Source organism: Stegostoma tigrinum, chromosome 32, assembly GCF_030684315.1.
Source record: "Stegostoma tigrinum isolate sSteTig4 chromosome 32, sSteTig4.hap1, whole genome shotgun sequence".
NCBI lineage: Eukaryota > Metazoa > Chordata > Chondrichthyes > Orectolobiformes > Stegostomatidae > Stegostoma > Stegostoma tigrinum.
In genome coordinates this window covers 12,378,860-12,398,651 of record NC_081385.1, presented here as the reverse complement: position 1 = coordinate 12,398,651, position 19,792 = coordinate 12,378,860, and the positions used below count along the sequence as shown (strand labels likewise).

At 42.9% G+C, this 19,792-nt stretch overlaps 1 protein-coding gene across 4 annotated transcripts in view; it reads left to right on the top strand.

The window, feature by feature from the left end:
• Positions 1–19,792, top strand: part of alg9 (ALG9 alpha-1,2-mannosyltransferase) — a 231,169-nt gene that overhangs the window by 183,950 nt on the left and 27,427 nt on the right. Inside the window, exon 15 of one of the 4 annotated variants that reach the window (XM_048562195.2) lies at positions 1,973–2,078. The exons of the other annotated variants lie outside the window; for them this stretch is intronic. Within the exon in view, the coding sequence (XP_048418152.1) occupies positions 1,973–2,006 (34 nt within the window). The 3' untranslated portion in view covers positions 2,007–2,078. Of the gene's footprint in view, positions 1–1,972; positions 2,079–19,792 lie in introns of those variants that run through there. 4 annotated transcript variants of the gene reach the window in all.

Here is a 19,792-nt window from a genome sequence, read left to right as displayed (position 1 = left end):
GCTGGAGCGATCAAGAAATAAATGCTGGAGCCTGAGATAACACAGCATGGAGCTGGATGAACACAGCAGGCCAAACAACATCAGAGAAACAGGAAATATTACGTTTCGAGTCAGGACCCTTGTTCAGAAAAAAACCCGAAATGCCATCTTTCCTGCTCCTCTGATGCTGCGTGGCCTGCTGTGTTCCTCCAGCTCCACACTTTGTTATATCTGCATGTTTAATATACTTGCTATGGATTTTAGACGTGTTTTAAATCTTTCCTAGTGATCATCTCATAAGCAATTGTTTATTGCTAAATATCAATTATCTAAGAACCGGTGGCATGAAATTATGCTAACATCTTATATAGACTGTGATCTAACTTTACAATGTTCCAATGCCAGTCTGCTTTCTCTGTGAGTCACCTTGAAAAATGCTTTTCCTGGAAATCCACCTACTACAATCCCCTTGGAGGCTTGGCCTCGCTATCGGAAATATTAGCGACATAAAGTCATACCACAAGAGTGATGACATCTTCTGTCAATCACTTTGGAGCATCATATAACCTCAGCAAGGACATTTCCATGAACTGCTCTAAGTAAAATGCTTCCATCCATCAAAATTACTCAGGAGTTAAACATTGTTTTGCATGGAAATATGCATCAACGTCAAACTTATTAAAAAAACCAACCTGTGACTTGCATCTACATTTTTATCATAAATGCCAGAAAGCGCATCCTCTGTGCTTCACCACACAAAGATTCCAAAGCTACTTGGTGTACAATATTTGCACTTAGCTCATTTCATTGAAATTTCTTTCCATGCTATCATTGTAAAAATGTTAACATATATAAAGTATGTGCTTTAGCTCACCTATTAAAGTAGAGGGGAAGGAAATTTAAGACAGGCAAGTCTTTTTCAGGTATGACATCAGTGAAGCAATAAATGTAATGTTTTATTTCCATTTCAATCTTGCCTGTTTTCCAATTGTTAAAGTACATAAATATCTGAAACTAATGTCACATGGAGTGACTTATAGGAAATTGAAGTCATTTTTGCATAGGAAAACATGGTGGGATTTTTTGTTTATTATTCATTCATGTGGATGTTGCTGGTTAGTCCAGCATTAGTCGCCTGTACCGAACTGCCCTGGAGTAAATGCTAGTGGTGACCTGCCTTCTTGAACTAGTCCTTGGAGTATAGGGATTAGGGATGCATTCTTGTAAACCCTAGTTCAAATGGATATTACCTTTTTTATGTTGTAAATGACCATCTTTTCCTCGAGTAAAACTTCTGTTTTTAATAAAAAGAAAAACACTTGGTCATATTTTAAAACTACGCCATTCATTTTCAACAAATAATTGCTCATAGAAGTTTAACTTATCTTTCCCTTTCATATACTGATCAATCTGCTGAGCATTTCCAACATCTGCTGTTTTTACTTGAATCTCAATATTTATTGCAGTTTCTAAGTTACGGAAGACCTTTTGGCCCATTGTATCCTTGCTGGCCCTCAGAAAGACCTCTCTATTTAAATCCATTCACCTTTTCATTCTCCATATTCCTTTCATATTATAGGCAACCTAACCATGTTGTTAACAGTGTGTGTGAGCTACTCAATGAAAGAAGCTTTATATACCATTTGAAGTTTTGGAAGCTGATAATTATGGGGCCCGTCAAATGTCTGTAGGGTGTCCATAAGTCAAACAGACGAATCCTGTATTGTCGAGGAGTGCATCCGATCCTCTCAGGATATAAAGCTGTTTACAACATGCTGAGAACCAGCCACTTGCACAGCACGGAAATGGAAGCCTGAGCTTCTGACCTCACTTAATATTCAACTCACATTTAGGTGCAGTATAATTAATGTCAAGTGTACTGAGTGTGCTGTTTTGTAATAATCTGCTGAGCATTGTCAGTTAATAAATTTGCAATGTTATCTAACAGTCATTACTCATTCAATGGAGATTCTTCACTGTTTCAATTGCACAGAAAACTCTCTTCGTCTGTTCTTGCTGCTGTCTAAAGTACAGTTCACATGAGAAGAAAATGCCATCTCAATCGGTACAAGAAAAGATACTTCTTTCAAGGAGCTCCAGTAAACTACAGAATAAAGATTAAACATTTAGTTGTCTCAAACCTGATATATTTTCCTTAGTTTATGCAATATGTGAGTATCACCAGTGAGACCAGTGTTTCTATTATCCATCCCTAATTATCCCTGAGGAGGAGGTGGTGAGCCATTTCTTGAGCTACTGAAGTCCATGTGGAGGAAGTAAGTACACCCACAGATTTTTTGGAGCTGTTTGATTCAACTGAGTCTCCTGCCTGGCCATTTTTTGAGGGAGTTAAGAGTAAGTCACATTGTTGTGTGTCAGAGGCCGCGTGTTAATCTGAATGGGTAAGGATGGCAGATATCCTCCCTTGAAGGACATTTTTGATGCCAGTTCAGTAGTCTTATGATTGTTATTATTGGGATAGCATGGTGGCTCCGTGGTTAGCACTGCTGCCTCACATTGCCATGAGCCCAGGTTTGATTCCACCTTCGGGCAACTGTCTGTGAGGAGTTTGCGCATTCTCCTAATGTCTGTGTGGGTTTGCTCCAGTTTCCTCCCATAGCCCAGAGATGTGCGGGTTAGGTAGATTGGCCATGCTAAATTGCCCATAGTGTCCAGGGATGTGCAGCTAAGTGGGTTAGCCTGGGAAATTCAGGGTTACAAGGATGGGGTGAGTCTGGGTAGGATACTCTTGAGACTACCATTTTACCCCAGCTTTACCCTTGTATTGAATTTGAATTGGAGGGAAATAGTTGGAACTGCAGATGCTGGAGAATCTGAGATAACAAGGTGTAGAGCTAGATGAACACAGCAGGCCATGCAGCAACAGAGGATCAGGACCCTTCAGAAGGGTCTAGGCACGAAACGTCAGCCTTCCAGCTCCTCTGATGCTGCTGACCTGCTGTGTTCATCCAGCTGTACACCTTGTTATCTCTTGAATTGGAGAGATGTGAGCTTGTGTCCCCAGAACATTAGATCAAGCCCCTCTGGATTAGTATTTGAGTGACATTGTCACTGTATTATGGTCCCTGGAATGCACTGCCTGATTTTATGGGAGGAGGGTCAATATTAACTTCAAAAAGAATTGATTAAACATGTAAAGGTAAAGAATTTGCAGGGATATGGGGAAGAGTAGGAGAGTAAAGATACAGTTTCCATTGTCTGACCAGACCACGGGGCTGCCCTCTTATTAGAGGGAGATGACTGGTGGTGGTTTAACCTGAAAGTTCACCATGTTTCAGGCAAGGGGAGAGGTTGAGAAGAAGAATCCTTCAATGGTAACCTCAGCTGGTGCAGGAATTGAACCTACATAGTTGACATCACACTCTTCATAAACCTGCCATTCAGCTAACTGAGCTAAGCCACCCCCTTGCAGCAGAATGCAACTGCTGCACTTGGATAGGTCTACCACAGACTGGCACAGGTTCGACAAGTCAAATAGCCAACTTCTATGGTGCAAGATTCTATGGACAGTTCCTTGTAGTTGTTACCATTCAGCTATGTGTGATTATTGGGGAAAAAAATCCTGCTGTTTCTGAAGCTTTTGAAATTTTACAAGGGAATTCACTTGTCGTCAAAGTTGTATATGAGAAAGTAAGCTCCATGTCTCTGCCAGTGTGCAGGCGTTCGTCATTCTTATTTTAAAATCTAAAGTGACTCGAGTGTGAATCAGTTGAAGCAACTTTGTTCCCTTAAAAATCTGCAAAGTTGTTGCCATTAATATTTTTGGTAAGTGGGCTATGACTAATCCTTACAGCAAGGAGAATTGTAATAATAAAAACTTTAATAAACCTACACTTAAGAGAAGTTATTTTGGAAAGTGGGCCTTGCAATATTGAGAGGGCAAGGTTTTTGGGGTACACGTGGTCTCAGAACCCAGGCATGTTCCTGTAAGAACGTAATAGGAGCAGGAGTAGACCATTTGACTCTTTTAGATTTTAAAATAAGAATGACGAACGCCTGCAAACAGGCAGAGACATGGAGCTTACTTTCTCATATACAACTTTGACGACAAGTGAATTCCCTTGTAGACCATTTGACTCTTTACACCTGTTAAAAAGATCATGGTAATCTTCCATGCCTATCCACATGCACGATCTATCCCATTATCCAGCCTGTCCCTTTGTGTCCAAAATCAATTGATCTCAGTCTTGAGCAGATTCAGTGGCTGAACATCTAAAGACTCTTGAAGTGGAAGGTTCAAAGATCCACAGCCTTCTGAGCAAAAGAATTTATTCTCATATGTGGCACAAGTAGCCAATTTCTTGTCCTCAGGCTGTGACCATTAGATAGAAGTTCATAGAATCTCTACAGTGTGAAAACAGGCCCTTCAGCCCAACTAATCCACACCAATCCTCGGAGCATCCCACCCAGACCCATCCCCCTAACCTATACATCCCCAAACACTGTGGGCAATTTCCCATGGCTAATCCACCTATCCACATCTTTGGACTGTGGGAGGAAACCAGAGCACCCAGAGGATACCCACACAGACATGGGGGGAATGTGCAAACTCCACACAGACAGTCGCCCGAGGGTGGACTCGAACCCCGGTCCCTGGTGCTGTGAGGCTGCAGTGCTAACCACCGAGACACCGTGCTGCCCAAGTTCTTGATTTGCCAGCAAAGTAAAAAGCTTCTCAATGTCTCCCCTTTCAAGCTGCCTCAAAAGTTTATTTATTTCAATGTTTAATCCTTCCAAATGCCATGGAATGTAGGCCCTTTCTACTCTCATGAAGCTATCTTCTCATCCAAGCGGAAAACATGGAAACTGCAGAGCATACTTAGAGGCAGGATTGGAAGAATTGCTGGTGTGTTTCACCCAAACATTGCACATACATGCTAGATGAGGGAAGCAATGTTTGAGGCTTGAGAAGTAGTTTATCTCTTACTCCTTCTCAATCATTTGATAAGTAGCTAGGAAGATCAAAGGGCTGGGGGTGGGATGTTTGAAATCTAGAGACTTTATGTGGGAAGGACGGTTGTAATTAAGAAATTCTTAAATGGTTAGCTAAATCTTTGAAAAAGTCCATTTCATGTGTCAAACTAATTTTCCTTAAAAGTCTGTGAAACATCAGTGTTGGAAAGTTTAGTAGTCGATGGTAAATGACAATGCAACTGAATTGATCTAGACTATTATCAATTCAGAGACACTAATAAATAAGGGAAGAATTTTATCAACCCATTGTTTTCTGTTTTGAAGTATGGCTTGTTTTGAACCAGAAATGCAGCAATTTTCTTCAGTTGATTTTAATTTTTCTTTAATAATGTAAAGAATTAAAACTTTAATTATTTAATCATTTAAGCTTCGGTGGAGATTTTTGCTAAGCCATACCATTGTCTGTTTTTCTTTGCTTCTGAAATGGATAACCTTGACGATCTTTTTGAATAAAACCTGTAGGTTATTTTGAAGGATTCTCTGTTGTTTTGTGCATTAGTTCCATTTCAATTTCGTAGAAATGTCATGATTAATGAGAGGAATTCTGAGCTGGTGAATGAAATATTTTTGATTTCAGATGCCCGGTACCAACTTCAGTTGATTTCTGCCAGTTTAAATATTGCAGGACAATCATGGGATAAAGCACCCATTATTGCCTCAACCATGAATCCTAGTCCATAAAGCGGCACCTCACAGCTGTCCACTGTTGTAGGTGAATTGGTCAAATTTATACCGAACTCTGATAAAGTCTTCCAATTTCTGTCTGAGGTGGACTTCCTTCCTGACCTCCCCACAACGGGCCTTGGGTGAAAGGAGCTTTAATAACACAAACTTGCATTAGTTTCGGTTTTGTGCAAGCTATCAATGAGTGTCTTATGACACTTCAGGTAAGTGTCTTACCTCTAAACCAGAAGCTCTGGGTCCAAATCCAGCTCCAGGACTTGATAAAAGGGGATGCATTAGAAATGTGACCAATTAGATTGAGTACCAACTTGTAAATCCTTCGAACACATGCCAATGTGGGTGATATGAGTGGGAAAGATTCTTCACCATTCATGTGATGGAAAGAAATTGGAGTCTCTATCATCACCATCCATAGCTCCAGGCTACAACTGCTTGGAAACTATATGTTGCCACAGCAACGTGGGAACCTTGGGTGACCTGTAACATAGTTCCAATACAAAGCTCAGGGCAAGAGATTAGAGAGAAATTTTGTCACGGAGGGGCTTTACAAGCAGTAGAGAGAGAGATTTTCAGTCCACACTGAATTTGCTCCCATGGTTGAAAGACTCAATATATTTAATGGACAACTCAATCTCCGGTATTATTTATTTTCATTAGCGTGGAATCCAGAGAGACTAGTTCATTAATATTTATCCATCTGCAATATTACGAAGCTCGTAACCCAGCTTTCTCTATCCCTAAGTGCTGAATTGCTTCCCTAAACCTCTCTACCTGCCTTTTTTCTTTGGATCTCCTTCTGAACTGTTCCTCGTGTAACTCAGCCTGAGATTTTGTCTGAAAGCAAGCCTGTAAAGTGTGTTGGGATATGAAAAGCAAGCTGGTTTTCATTGTAGGAATGCTTATCCAAGGCTAAGCGAGATAGGTGGTGCCGGTGTTTCCTTCGCCCAATAGGAAATTGCAAACAATTCACATAACATCCACTTTCCTCTGTCCAGTCAGAACAGCGATTCCTGGCCCCTAGAACCTCTGACATCGGTGGTAACACTTTCTCCATTGTCCTGAAAAAAAAAATCAAACCCAGATTTATATTCTGTTCAGCATGAGACTAATGAAGTGACTGTCATGGTCCCATCCACGTTTGCCAATGCGCAGCACAAGCCATGTTAACATTGACTTATGGCACAAATAATAAAGAGGCTAGCTTGGTGAGTAGGTGTAGTGAGAGATCAGTGGGAGGTCACACATGAATAACTGTCCCCAACCACCACCAATACCATACATCCCCCACAACTCCCACCTCTCCTCGCCACTGCCATTAGATGAGCACAAATTAAGGTGGAGGTTCAGCAGAGAGAATTGTAGTTGAGGGAGGAGGGGAACAAGCTCAGTCTGTGGGAAGTCCAGTGTTTCCTTGTAGAATCTGGAGGAACTCTCCCATCCAGTATTCCAGATGAAGCCCATGCTGGGTACTGAATGTTTACTAGCCGGTAGAAATAACAACAGTGTCTAAATTGTAGCATCTAACTCCGACTTTAGAACCTCAGAAAAGCCCCTCACCCACTTGGGAGTGTAGGCCTCACACTCTTTCCAAAATAGTCTGTCAAAATTACACATGGATGATAGAAATCTGGTGAGTTTCTAACAGCCCCAAGCTTAATGTCATTGCATGAGGGTTAAAATTGGAATTAATATTGGGACTCTATGTTCAAGCATAGGGGCTTCCTTTAATTGTGGGGCTGAATTGGTGAATGACTGTTGGTGGCGACAGATTCTATTGTAGGATATAGGGATTTGTACATGTTAAATTAAACTGAAACAACATTAATTCAGAGACTTTATAGACTAAAGCAATGCATCAGGAAACAGTGAATACTTGTTACGTCAGAAAGCCATGCCTAAGCTTGATAACAAGAGGTCTGTCCTGATAAAAGAGATGGTTGATCACTCCATTGCTGGTAAAACATCCATTACCACAAAACTGTGATGTAAAAAAGTGGGTGGCATGGTGGCACAGTGGTTAACACTGCTGCCTCCTAATGCCAGGAACCCAGGTTTGATTCCATCCTCAGGCAACTGAATGGCATTTGTCCACTCCCCTTCCCCATGTCTACATGGATTTCCCCCAGGTGCTCCAGTTTCTTCCCAGTGACCAGGAATGTGTAGGGTAGGTGGATTAGCCATCAGAAATGCAAGGTTGGGATAAAGGGTGTGGATCTGGATGGGATGCTCTTTGGAGGGTCGATGTGGACCTGATGGGCTAAACGGCCTTCTTCCATACCATAGGAATTCTGTGATTCTATGTCGACAGCCACTGGTAAACAGCAGGCTGCAACTGAAGGTAAATTATCTCTTCACATAAGACACTTGTTCAACCGCAACTGCAATATTGTGCCAGGTTCTGGAGATTAAGAATGGTGTGAAGGCATGGGAGACAGTACAGAAAAGATTCATGACATGCTGTGATGAGGACCTTTGATTGCGTAGATGGATTGTAGAAGTTGAGTCTGCTTTCCTTACAGAACGAAAGGTGGAGAAGAGATCAGGGAAAGATCTTCAAAGTCATCAAGGGTTTGGATAAATAGGAAGAAACTGTTGGTCCTTGTGAAAGGATTAGGAACAAGCGAGCGCAGGTTTAAGTATATTCTTGACTAACAAGGAAGTCAGAGACTATCAGGGCAGATAGGAAAGTTGTATTGAGGCCTCAAACTGATCTTATTGAATGGGGTTGGGTGATCTTCTGCTGCTAATATGTATGTTTTTGAGTAATTAGCAAAAGAAGCAATGACAACATAAGGGAAAGCTTTTTCACACAGCGAGCAGTTAGGACTTGAAGAGTGAGGTACCAAAAGTGTGGGGAATGCAGGTATAGTCAAAGCATGTATACAGAATTGGATTATTATCTGAAAAGGAAGCGTGTTCAAAGCTACAGGGAGATGGTGTTGGTGCGGTCAACCAGGTAAGTTGGTCCTTCAGGAGCTGGCACAGAGATGGCAGGCCAAATGGCCTCCTAATGTGTTGTAATGATTTTGGGAGAATTAGTGTCAGAGAGTTCATAAACTTGCAGTAATTGAGTATTTTCAAAGGCAGATAAGGCCCACATTCAATATTCTAGTCTTTGTGATCAAAGTTCGCAAACTGTGCAGAGAATCCAGTGTTAGCCACCTCACTAACTGACTCCAGGTTACAATTCCATAGGTGCAGAGTTGGGCACTGAGGATTCCTGCAATCAACTGTGTGTTTCCTGACTGATGGAACAGGTTTGAGTCACTGAGTGGCCGACTTATGTTCCTGTAAGTGTGACAGCAGAGCTCAGTGAAAAACATACTTTCTAGGTAGCGTTGTTAGATAATGATCAGGAACAGGAATGCTGGATGATTAACACATACTTCATAAAGTAATTCATTGGCTGTAAAAGTTCTTGGAGAATTTGGGAGGTCACAGAAGGTGCTACTTAAATGCAAAGTTTTCTTTTATTATCAATAAGCATGCATTTGTGTCATTGCTCGCTCCTGTAACAATATTTCAATCCAGATTTTGTTCTCCTGTGGTCAGGTGTTATCTAACATCCCATGCAAATTTGAGTGATGTTGCTAGGTTGCCGTGGAATTTGAAAGTCACAAGATTCATTGGCTGCCAGTCATTGTGCAGCAGAGCCACTATGTGAGACAAAGCAAAGATGATGAACTGAACAATTTTCAGTCATGTTTGCACACACTGTGTTAGGGTGGGGTGTATGTTTGTCTGTGTGAGTGTGTGTGTTTGTTTTCAACTTGAACTTATATCACATCCCTGCAGCTGAGTGCACTGTTACTGAACCAGTGGCAACTGGGACAAGCGGAAACTCTCCCATTAACGTCATCAAGTGCAAGTGAATTCTCAGACGTGGAACAATTCATTGCACTGATAAATGAGCCTGGTAATTGAATTAGAAAGCACACTGAGCCTTGCACTAATTATGTGGTGCAGACAGCTGCTTTGTCATTGCCATTTCATTATATCTCAGTAAAGTGCAATGTTATGGCATCGACAAGAAATAGCAATCTTTTATCTCACTGGGAGAGGCTGATTTTTCAGAGAGAAAGAAGTTGACCTGCGAGTGAGAAACCAGACTGCACCACCACATAACATGATGGCATCAGACCATTGACTCTTCCCTCCCCGATTCCTATCACCCACCGGCACAGCAGACTTTCCTCTTATTTTTTTTCCTTTCCAAAGTTTTTTCTTCTGCTACCCTTGAATGAAAGCACCAGAGTCTGGTTTTGGGCTAACTCTCCATCAGCACGGGAAGCCTCCTGTCCTCTCCTGAGCAAATCAGCGTTGGCAGACCAGTCAGCATGCCAACACAACAGAGCCCAAAAATGTATGCCGGACGTATGCATTTTGCAGCTGCAGTCACTGGGCAGCGCTCAGAAGTGTAGAACCTGATGGATCTCTTACCTCCCGTTCCCCATCCCACCCTGCCACAGCAGATGTTAACAACCTAACAGCAACACATACAAAAACAGCTCAAAGTGTTCACATTCTAACGGGGTGGAGGTCAACATTCTTCACAACGTCGATGTTGGAAGCTGTTGTCACTTGCTGGCTCCTTGCTTGGGTGAATCCGCAGCAGTAATTCGTGGAAAGTGAGTGGCAACTCCAAACTGGCACTCAGTAATGACACAGGTGGCATTCTGCTGGCTGATGTTAAGTGAGTGCCTCTCAGGAATTGGTGCCAACCTGAGAATGTCCCTTGTGGTGCAGGAGGGGATGCAGCGCAGCGTTTCTCCTCAGAGCTCAGTGCTTGTTAAATTGGACTTAAAAGAGGAAGCAATTTGCACCATAAAGCATTTTTCCATCTTTTGTAATGAAGATGCAAAAAGCCGTGGCTTACGTTTAAGGCAGCCGCTTCAGGTGGCTGGGAGCACTGTGGAATACAGGGTCAAGAAGGAAGCAGAAATTCTGTGGTGCGATGGCTGGGTTTTAGAGCAAGTTGGAAGATGGGAGAGCACATGTGAGTAAATAATTCTATAATAAAATTAGAAAATGCTGAACATGTCTGATCTGCAGCTAGGGACACAAAATTATTATTTCAGGTCAATCACAAGAGATGTGAGTATCATACAATCCCTACAGTGTGGAAATAGGCCCTTCGGCCCAACAAGTCTACACCAACCCTAGGAGCATCACACCCAGACCCATCCCCCTGTAACCCACACACCGCTGAACACGGGCAATTTAGCATGTCCAATCCACCAAGCCTGCACATCTTTGTACTGTGAGCGGAAACTAGAACACCCGGAGGAAACCCATGCAGATACGGGGAGAATGTGCAAACTCTGCACAGACAGTTGCCTGAGGCTGGAATTGAACCTGGGTCCCTGGCGCTGTGAGGCAGCAATGCTAGCCACTGAGTCACTGTGCCACCCCAATCATTGTAAAAGGTCATTGCTTATTGCCTGTTCCCGATTTATCCTTCAGGAGGTGCTGGTGAGCCACTTTCTTGAACAACTTCAGTCCATGAGGTGAAGACAAACACAAGGTGGATTTTGTGAGGACATTTGGGGACTTTTGTCTAAGGGCGGGGAAGGAACTGCCAGTATATTTTTAAATTTTTGATGTGGGATTTGAAGTGAAATTTCAACTTATCACAGCCTGCTGCCTTGTCCATCTCAATAGTAAAGATCACAAGATTACAAAGTGTTGTCAATGAAGACAAGTGATATCCAGAAACATTGGAGTCAGTGGATACTGCGAAGGCTATGGGCCCTGAAAACATTATGGCAATATTACTGATGGCTCTTTGCACCAGTAGCCAAGTATAGTTATAACACTAGCATCTACCTGACAATGTGGAAAATTGCCCAAGTGTGCCCTGTACACAAAGTGCAGGACAAATCCAACCCAGCCAATTGCCACCCCATCAGTCTACTTGCGATCAGCAGTAAAGTGATGGAAGGTGTATTCAATCGTGCTATCAAGCAGCACCTGCTCAGTGATGCCCACTTTGGGTTCTGCCAGGGCCACTCAGTTCCTGACCTCATTACAGCCTTGGTTCAAACATGGACAAAAGAGCTGAGTTGCAGAGGTGAGGTGAGAGTGCCAGCCCTTGATATCAAGGCCAATTTTGACCAAGCGCAGCATCAAGGAGCCCCAGCTAAATTGGAATCAATGAGCATTGGGGCAAACTGTCCACTAGTTGGAGTCATACTTGCACAGAGGACTGTGGTTGTGGTTTTTGGAGGTCCGTCATCTAGCTCCAGATGATCTTTGCAGGGCTTTCTCAGGGCAGTGTCCTAGGCCAGCTATCTTCAGCTGCTTCAACAATGAGCATCCCTCCATTATATGTTGAAGAGTGGGAATGTTTCCCAATGGTTGTGCAATGTTCAACACCATTTATGACTCCTCTGATACTGAAGCAGTCCAAGTCCAAATGCAACAAAATCTTAACAATGCCCAAGCTTGCATTCACAAGTGGCAAGTGACATCTGTGCCACACAAATGCCAGGCTATGACCATCTCCAATAAGAGACAATCTAACCACCACCCCTTGACATTCAATGGTGTTACAATCATTGAATCCCCCACTATCGACATCCTGGGGATTACCATTGATCAGAAGCTCTACTGGACTCGCCATACAAACACAGTGACTACAAAAACAGGTGAGAGGCTAGGATTACTGTGGTGAGTAACTCACCTCCTGGCTCCCCAAATCCTGCTCACCATCTGCAAGGCACAAGTCAGGAGTGTGATGGAATACTCCCCACTTGCCTGGATGAGTGCAGCTCCAACAACACTCAAGAAGCTTGACACCATCCAGCACAAAGCAGCTCACTTGATTGGCACAATATCCACAAGCATCCACTCCCCCCAACACTGATGCTCAGTAGCAACAGTGAGTACGATCTCCAAGATGCCCTGCAGAAGTTCACCAAAGACCCTCAGACAGCACCTTCCAAACCCATGACCACTTCCATCTAGAAGCATGAGGGCAGCAGATACACGTGAACAACACCACCTCCAAGTTCCCCTGCAAGTCACTCACCGTCCTGTCATGGAAATATGTTGTTGTTCCTTCACTGTTGCTGGGTCCAAATCCTGGAATTCCCTCCTTACGGAGATTGTGTATCAAGCTACAGGATGTGGACTGCAGTGGTTCAAGAAGGTAGCTCACTACCACCTTCTTCAGGGCAGCCAGGGCTGGGCAATAAGTGCTGGACCAACCAGTGACACCCACATCCCATAAATAAATGAATTTTTAAAAATATTGTGCGGTTTGCTGGCACTATGTGTCTGTGGTGGAGGGAGTGAATGTTTAAGGAAGTGGACGGGATGCCAACAGCCAAGCTGCTTGCCCTGGAAGGTGTTGAGTTGCTTGAGTGCACTTGAAGCTGCTTCCATCGAGGCAAGCTACCAAGGTCCTAAGCTCTGGAATTGTGTCCCTTAAACTTCTTTACCTTTTTGTCCTTTATTAAGTGTAGTGATTGGAACCAGGTGGATCTCGTTTTCTGCGAGATTCTTGATTGGGGTTATTAACCTGGGCCGATCGGGAAGCCCGGCTGACCAAGAGATTTAAAATCGCCTCAGTTCAGGGGACTGACTCCAAGCTGGCTGGTCACAGTGTACTGTGCACACGTAAATACAGGGTGACTTGGTGACAGCATACCGGCCTCTGTGCAGTTATATCATTAATATGCCTTTTAAAACCTAACTTTTTGACCAGGCATCTCCTTATGTGGCTGGATGACATTTTACTGTGTTGAAGGCACTATATGAATTTATGTTGTTGTTGTTGCTCCAAGACTGATAAAATTCATTTGATGGGCTTGACCTGACTGTCCCACTGTACTAAAGTGCACACAGAATATCTTTGCAGCTTACTTGATTAAGTGATATACCCATAAATGCAAGAAGCATTACTCATCTGTACAGGACGAAGCAACTCATTTTTTCTACACTGCATGACCCCATGTCTACCTTGTGCAGAATAAATCATCTGCTGCAGCAGGGAAAGGCTCACCAAAAATGTGTACTAAATAATAGATGATACGCTGAGAGTCTGATTCAAACTGTAAGTGACAGTCAGGACAAAATAGCAGAGAGATGGACGTCATCGAAAACATCAGCAACAACGTATTCCCGCATCATTTATTGTGGTAAATTGCAATGTCTTACAGCAGAAGGAATCACACCAGATAAATTACTTTTCTCATCATGTCATCAAAGCAGAGAAACAGTAGTTTTTAACTGTAGGGCCCTGAACAATAACTTATCCTTGAGGCAAAAGCAGAAAGTGGTAGAGAAAATCAGGTCTGGCAGTGTCTGTGAAGAGAGAAATATAGTTAACGTTTCAAGTTTGATGTGACACTTGTTCAGAACTCATTAAGACTTTATTCTTGAGGAGCTTGGAGAAGTGTTCTACTGTGGTAGAAGTGTTATATAAATGCAAGTTGTGTTTGTTATTGAACTCAATAGAACTACACATCCATTATAAATTATCAATTGTTGTAGTTTCCTCCTGTTACTTTGTCATTTTAGACACATTTCTGATTTGTTAACATTAAGTACGTTCATTTCTTTTTGACTTGGTTGGACTGTTTTTTCAAAAGAGCACACAACTAATGCACAGAGTTGCATACCAGCCCATTCATTTTGTCTGCCTTTGGGTCAGGGTGGCCACACTAGAGTGAAGAGGAGGGTGTGAGCAGGGTATAGAATTGACAGAAGTCTCAAGCTAATTTCCCGAGATTTTGGTGATATATCTGATTATCTTATCAGACCACTTGGAGGGCAGTAAAAGTCATCGATGTCGGCATAGGGCTAGAGACTCCACTTGAGTGGACTTTGGTCCCAGGAGGGTGAATTTTATTGTCTGTTCAACACCTTTGTGGTCACCTTTGGCCTCAGCTAATATAAATCCATTTGCCTTTGCCCCAACACCACCTCCCCAAAGAAAATTTCGTCATGTCCCACGATCTAGGGAAGACCCAGGGTCATCAGGCCTTCACCATGGCCAGCAATGCCCCATTTGCCATGTAAATGGCAGACGATTTTTCCACTATTTGAAGCCAAACGCTGAGCTGGGGTATCAGCCTCAAAGTGAGATCACCCCCTAAACTGGTGCACTGGGCATCTAACCGAGAGGGCAGTACTCTAAAAGGTAAGGGTGACCACTAACTTCCACGAGAGGCATCTCCGCACAGGCTGGAATGGATTATCCTGAGGAAGAAGAATGAAGAGTTAGGAAAGTTATGATGGATTCCTTGCCTGAAAGATTGGTGGAAGCACTTTTGATATTAACCTTGGTGGGGGAGGGATCTGAACATATAGTGGAAATGGCAGAGAACTCACTTCAAAAGTATTTGTCAGCTGTAAAGTACTTTGAGACGTCTGGTGATTGTAAGAAGTGCAGTGTAAAATGCAAGACTTTATTTCAGAACCATGGCACCAGGAATCCTGTCCTCCTGTCTATAAATCTGCACTGGGAGGTTTGCGTTAAAGCCAGAAGATCTTCCAGTTTGTGGAAAGTAATGCAGCCAAAAACAAATCTGCAACTTTACTCAATCCCTCCATATTGAGCAACACTTAGAGGAAGCACTGAAGATGGCAACGTACTCTGGGTGGGGGATTTCAGTGTTCACCACGAAGTGTGGCTCGTCAGCAGTATTACTGATCGGGCTGCTCAGTCCTAAAGGACATAGCTGCTAGACTGGGTCTGCAGCAGGTGGTGAGGGAACCAACAAGAGGGAAGAACATACCCGATCTTGTCCTTACCAATTTGCCAGCTGTAGATGCATTTATCCATGACGATATCAGTAAGAGCAACCACTGTACAGTCCATGTGGAGATAAAGTCCTGCTTTCACATTGAAAATAACCTCTATTGTGTTGTGTGGTGTTATCACCGTGCTAAATGGGACAGACTTCAAACAGATCTAGCAACTTGAGACTGGGCATCCATGAGCTACTGTGGACCCTCAACAGCAGCAGAATTATACTCCAGCACAATCTGTAACCTCATGGCAGGCCTATTTCCCCGCTCAACCATTACCATTAAGCCAGGGGATCAACCCTGGTTCAATGAAAAGTGTAGGAGGACATGCCAGGAGCAGCACCTAAAAATGAGGTGTCAATCTGAAGCTGCCAAACAGGACGACTTGCACGCCAATCAGTATAAGCAGCAAGTGATAGACAGAACTCAGCGATCCCACAACCAACAGATCAGATCTAAGCTCTGCAGTCCTGCCACATCCAGTCATGAATGGTGATGGGCGATTAAACAACTCACTTGAGGAGGAGGCTCCACAAGTATTCACATCCTCAAAGATGGAAGAGCCCAGCACATCAGTGCAAAAGATAAGGCCAAAGCATTTGCAGCAATCTTCAACCAGAAGTGCCAAGTGGATGATCCATCTCGGCCTCCTCCACTGGTCCCCAGCATCACAGATACTAGTCTTCAGCCAATTCAGTTCACTCCACGTGATATCAACAAATGTTTGGAGGCACTGGGTACTACAAAGGCTATGGGCCCTTACAACATTCTGGTAATAGTACTGAAGACTTGCGCTCCAGAACTTGCTGCTCCCCTAGCCAAGCTGTTCCAGTACAGTTACAACACTAGCATCTACCCAACAACGTGGAAAATTGCCCAGGTATGTCTTGTACATAAGAAGCAGCACAACCAACTGGCCAATTACTGCCCCATCAGTATACTCTAGATCATCAGTAAAGTGATGGAAGGTGTCAGTAACAGTGCTATCAAGCAGCACCTGCTCAGCAATAACCTGCTCAATGATGCCCAATTTGGGTTCCACCAGGGCCACTCAGCTCCTGACCTGAGTCTTGGTTCAAATATGGACAAAAGAGCTGAATTTGAGAGGTGAGGTGAGAGTGACAGCCCTTGATATCAAGGCTGCATTCAACCAAGTGTGACACCAGGGAACCCTAGCAAAACAGGAATCAATGGGTATCGGGGGTAAACTTTCCACTGGTAGAAATCATACCTGGCACGTAGGGAGATGGTCATGGTTGTTGGAGGTTAGTTATCTCGGCTTCAGGTCACCTCTGCCAGAGTTCTTCAGGGTAGTGTCCAAGGCCCAACCATCTTCCACTTCTTCATCAATGACCCTTCCCTCCATCATAAGGTCAGAAGTCGGGATGTTTACCAATGATTTCACGATGTTCAGTCTTTTGGTGACTCCTCAGATACTGAAGCAGTCCATGTTCAAATGCAACAAGATCTTGACAGTATCCAGGATTAGACTGACATGTGGCAAGGAACGTTCATGCCACACAAATAGCAGACTATGTCTATCACCAGAAGAGACAATCTAACCACCACCCCTTGATATTCAATGGTCTTAGCATCACTGAATCCTCCCACTATCAATCACATCCCACAAAAATGGATACAAAAAATCCTCTGATATAACATGGTATGAAGCTTGGCCGCTGTGTTCATCCAGCTTTACCGCGTGTTATCTCAGATTCTCCAGCATCGGTAGTTCCTACTATCTCTGTGACAAAAAAGTCTTCTGCCAAGTTTTGGTTTGGACACTTCATTGGCCAGCTACTTTCTTTTGGCCTGTGTATTTTGTGCGTGTGCACCCAAATATTCCCTCCTCTTTCCTATTGTTCCACTCCTTTTGAAGGGCTGTTCATCTGCAATATTTTATTGTTTCGATGCAAAGTCCACATCTGGAATATTAACTTCTGAATCTTCATGACTGACGTTGCCCAACCTGCTGAGCGGTTCCAATTTTTTCTGCTTTTGTTTCAGTTTTTTACAAGGACTTTCTGAAATTGGACTCCTGCTAATGAGCCAACGCATTCTCCATTTGCACCTGCGCTTTCAACTTGACAGTTATTTGTTTTGAAGCATGGATTTTTTGAGAGCGAGTGATTATCTCTATGGCCTAGCCTTGAACCCACTGGTGTAACCAACTGATTTCTCAGGGCTTCAGTTTTGTTTTTTATACATCTCCCATTTGGTTCATACATGTCCCACATGTTCATACCTGCTCACACATGTTCCCAGATGTTCACACACAATCACCATTCATTGTTGTAATGATTACGTACATCTGTCTTCTCTATATGAGTAACTTCATGCTCCGTGAACTTATATGTAACCACATTTATTTATGTATGTGTGTGGAAGGATTTCAGCCCTAATGTTAGACATCAGCTTAGTCAGCTTCTGAAATTTACTAGAGTGTTTATTAGATTTTTGTGAACTGTGGAGGACATGAAACCTGGGAAACTGACAGAAAGTACTTTACACGCATCTGAAAGATTAACACTTTATTCAGTGCAGTAAATATCATCCACTGTGACAATATGATGGAACTTAAATTAAAGAAAGAGCTTGCACGAGATAGACCTGAGGCTTGTATGCTCTCCGTCTCTGTCATGATGTAAATGTACAGGTCAAAATCCTGAAACTCCCTGAATAATGGCATTGTGGGTGGCCTGCAGCGGCTCAAAAAGGCAGCTCACCACCATCTTCTCAAGGGCAATAAATGCTGGTCCATCCAGTGATGCCTGCATCCTATTAAGAAATATCAAGAAAAGGTCATTCTCATGCAATCAGCAAAAATTGCAAAGTAATGTAATAATCCTATCTACTCTTAGTGTGTTAAGATGACTGATCTCTAGTTACATGCTACAGGCATTTCTATTTCTGTAATAACTTCGCTGAAAGTTTTCTGAGGATAATGCATATTAATAAATGTCAACATTTCTGTGGTGTACGTCGTTATGTAGTAACATGTTAATTTTTTAAAAAATCAATCAATAACAGTTACAACAGCCAGGCAGAGGACATGTTCTAATTGTACAGGTATCGTGTACATAAATCACATTGGGGTGGGATGCAAGTTTTAAATTACTATTTACTGACTTGTTTTACTGTGAATATTTTTAAGGAGCCAGAGCTTTGTGCCAGAAGTAATCCCCCAAGGTTTCTTTCTTTTTAATGATTCCAGCATTGTTTTTGGTTGCAAATTTCAACGACACAAAGCAACCAAATCCGTAGTTCTGGCCCATTTCACTGACCAAAACCCAGGCAGGAGTTAGAAGGAGCCTTTGCAGAGTCAGAGACACAAAGTCTGGTCGTCCTTTCAGCATCACTTCAGACTGCAGATTTGGCATTCATTTCATCAATTAATCAAGTACTGCACATTGTGTTTTCCTTGTAGCAACTCACTAGATTTGCGTCATAACCTGCAGTGCTCTGTGTGAAAAACAGAACCATCATAAAGGTCACACACTTGCAAAATTTGATGTGTATGTGCAGTGGGCTGGGGGAGGGGTGAAATTATGTATCTCGCAACAGACTAATTAATTTGGCTTTCAGCGATAAAGACACAAATGCACTTTTATTCTTTTAAAAAGTGAGTTTTTGCTGTTAGTTGTTTTAAGGAATCCGAGACTTAAAAGAAGTTTAACTTTATAAATCTTAGTCTGCCACAGGACCTTTGCGTTGGATCATTGTTGCTCATGGATCACGGCACTTGGGCATAGTAATTGGATTTATATAGCATCATATGATATAAAATCAAATTGCAGTGTTTCGTGCAATTAATCTTAGAATACGGTGTCTGCGTTGTTAAAAGTTTCAGTCATTGGTCATGCTGCAGAGGAAATGGCGCAACTGCTTGGTGTCAGCAATATCTCTGCCAACAGCAAGGAAGTGAACAAGTGATATCTTAGTGTTGGATGAAGAAATTGTATAGGAGCCTGAAAGAGTTAATGCTGAGAAGTGCTTTAAGCACTGCCCACCACAGAGGGCTCAGAGGGTGTTAGGATCTTGAAGGAGTGAGACCCCCCGATCAGCATCATCTTCACAGTCCCTGCGGCATTGTTTGTCACATCAGTGTAAATTGTTGAGTTGTTATTGTACAATAAAAGGGCTGCTCAGATGGCCTGCACATGCTGATTGGTGACTGGACACATTGACTCCTGGTCCAGAAGCCTTTGCTGTTCTTGGAGCTCAGAATTCCACCCAATGTCAGGAAGAATTAGAGTAAAACATAACTACCAAGTGGCTTTCCCCAAACATTGTATCAGTGATAATGGGAACTGCAGATGCTGGAGAATCCAAGATCATAAAATGTGAGGCTGGATGAACACAGCAGGACAAGCAGCAT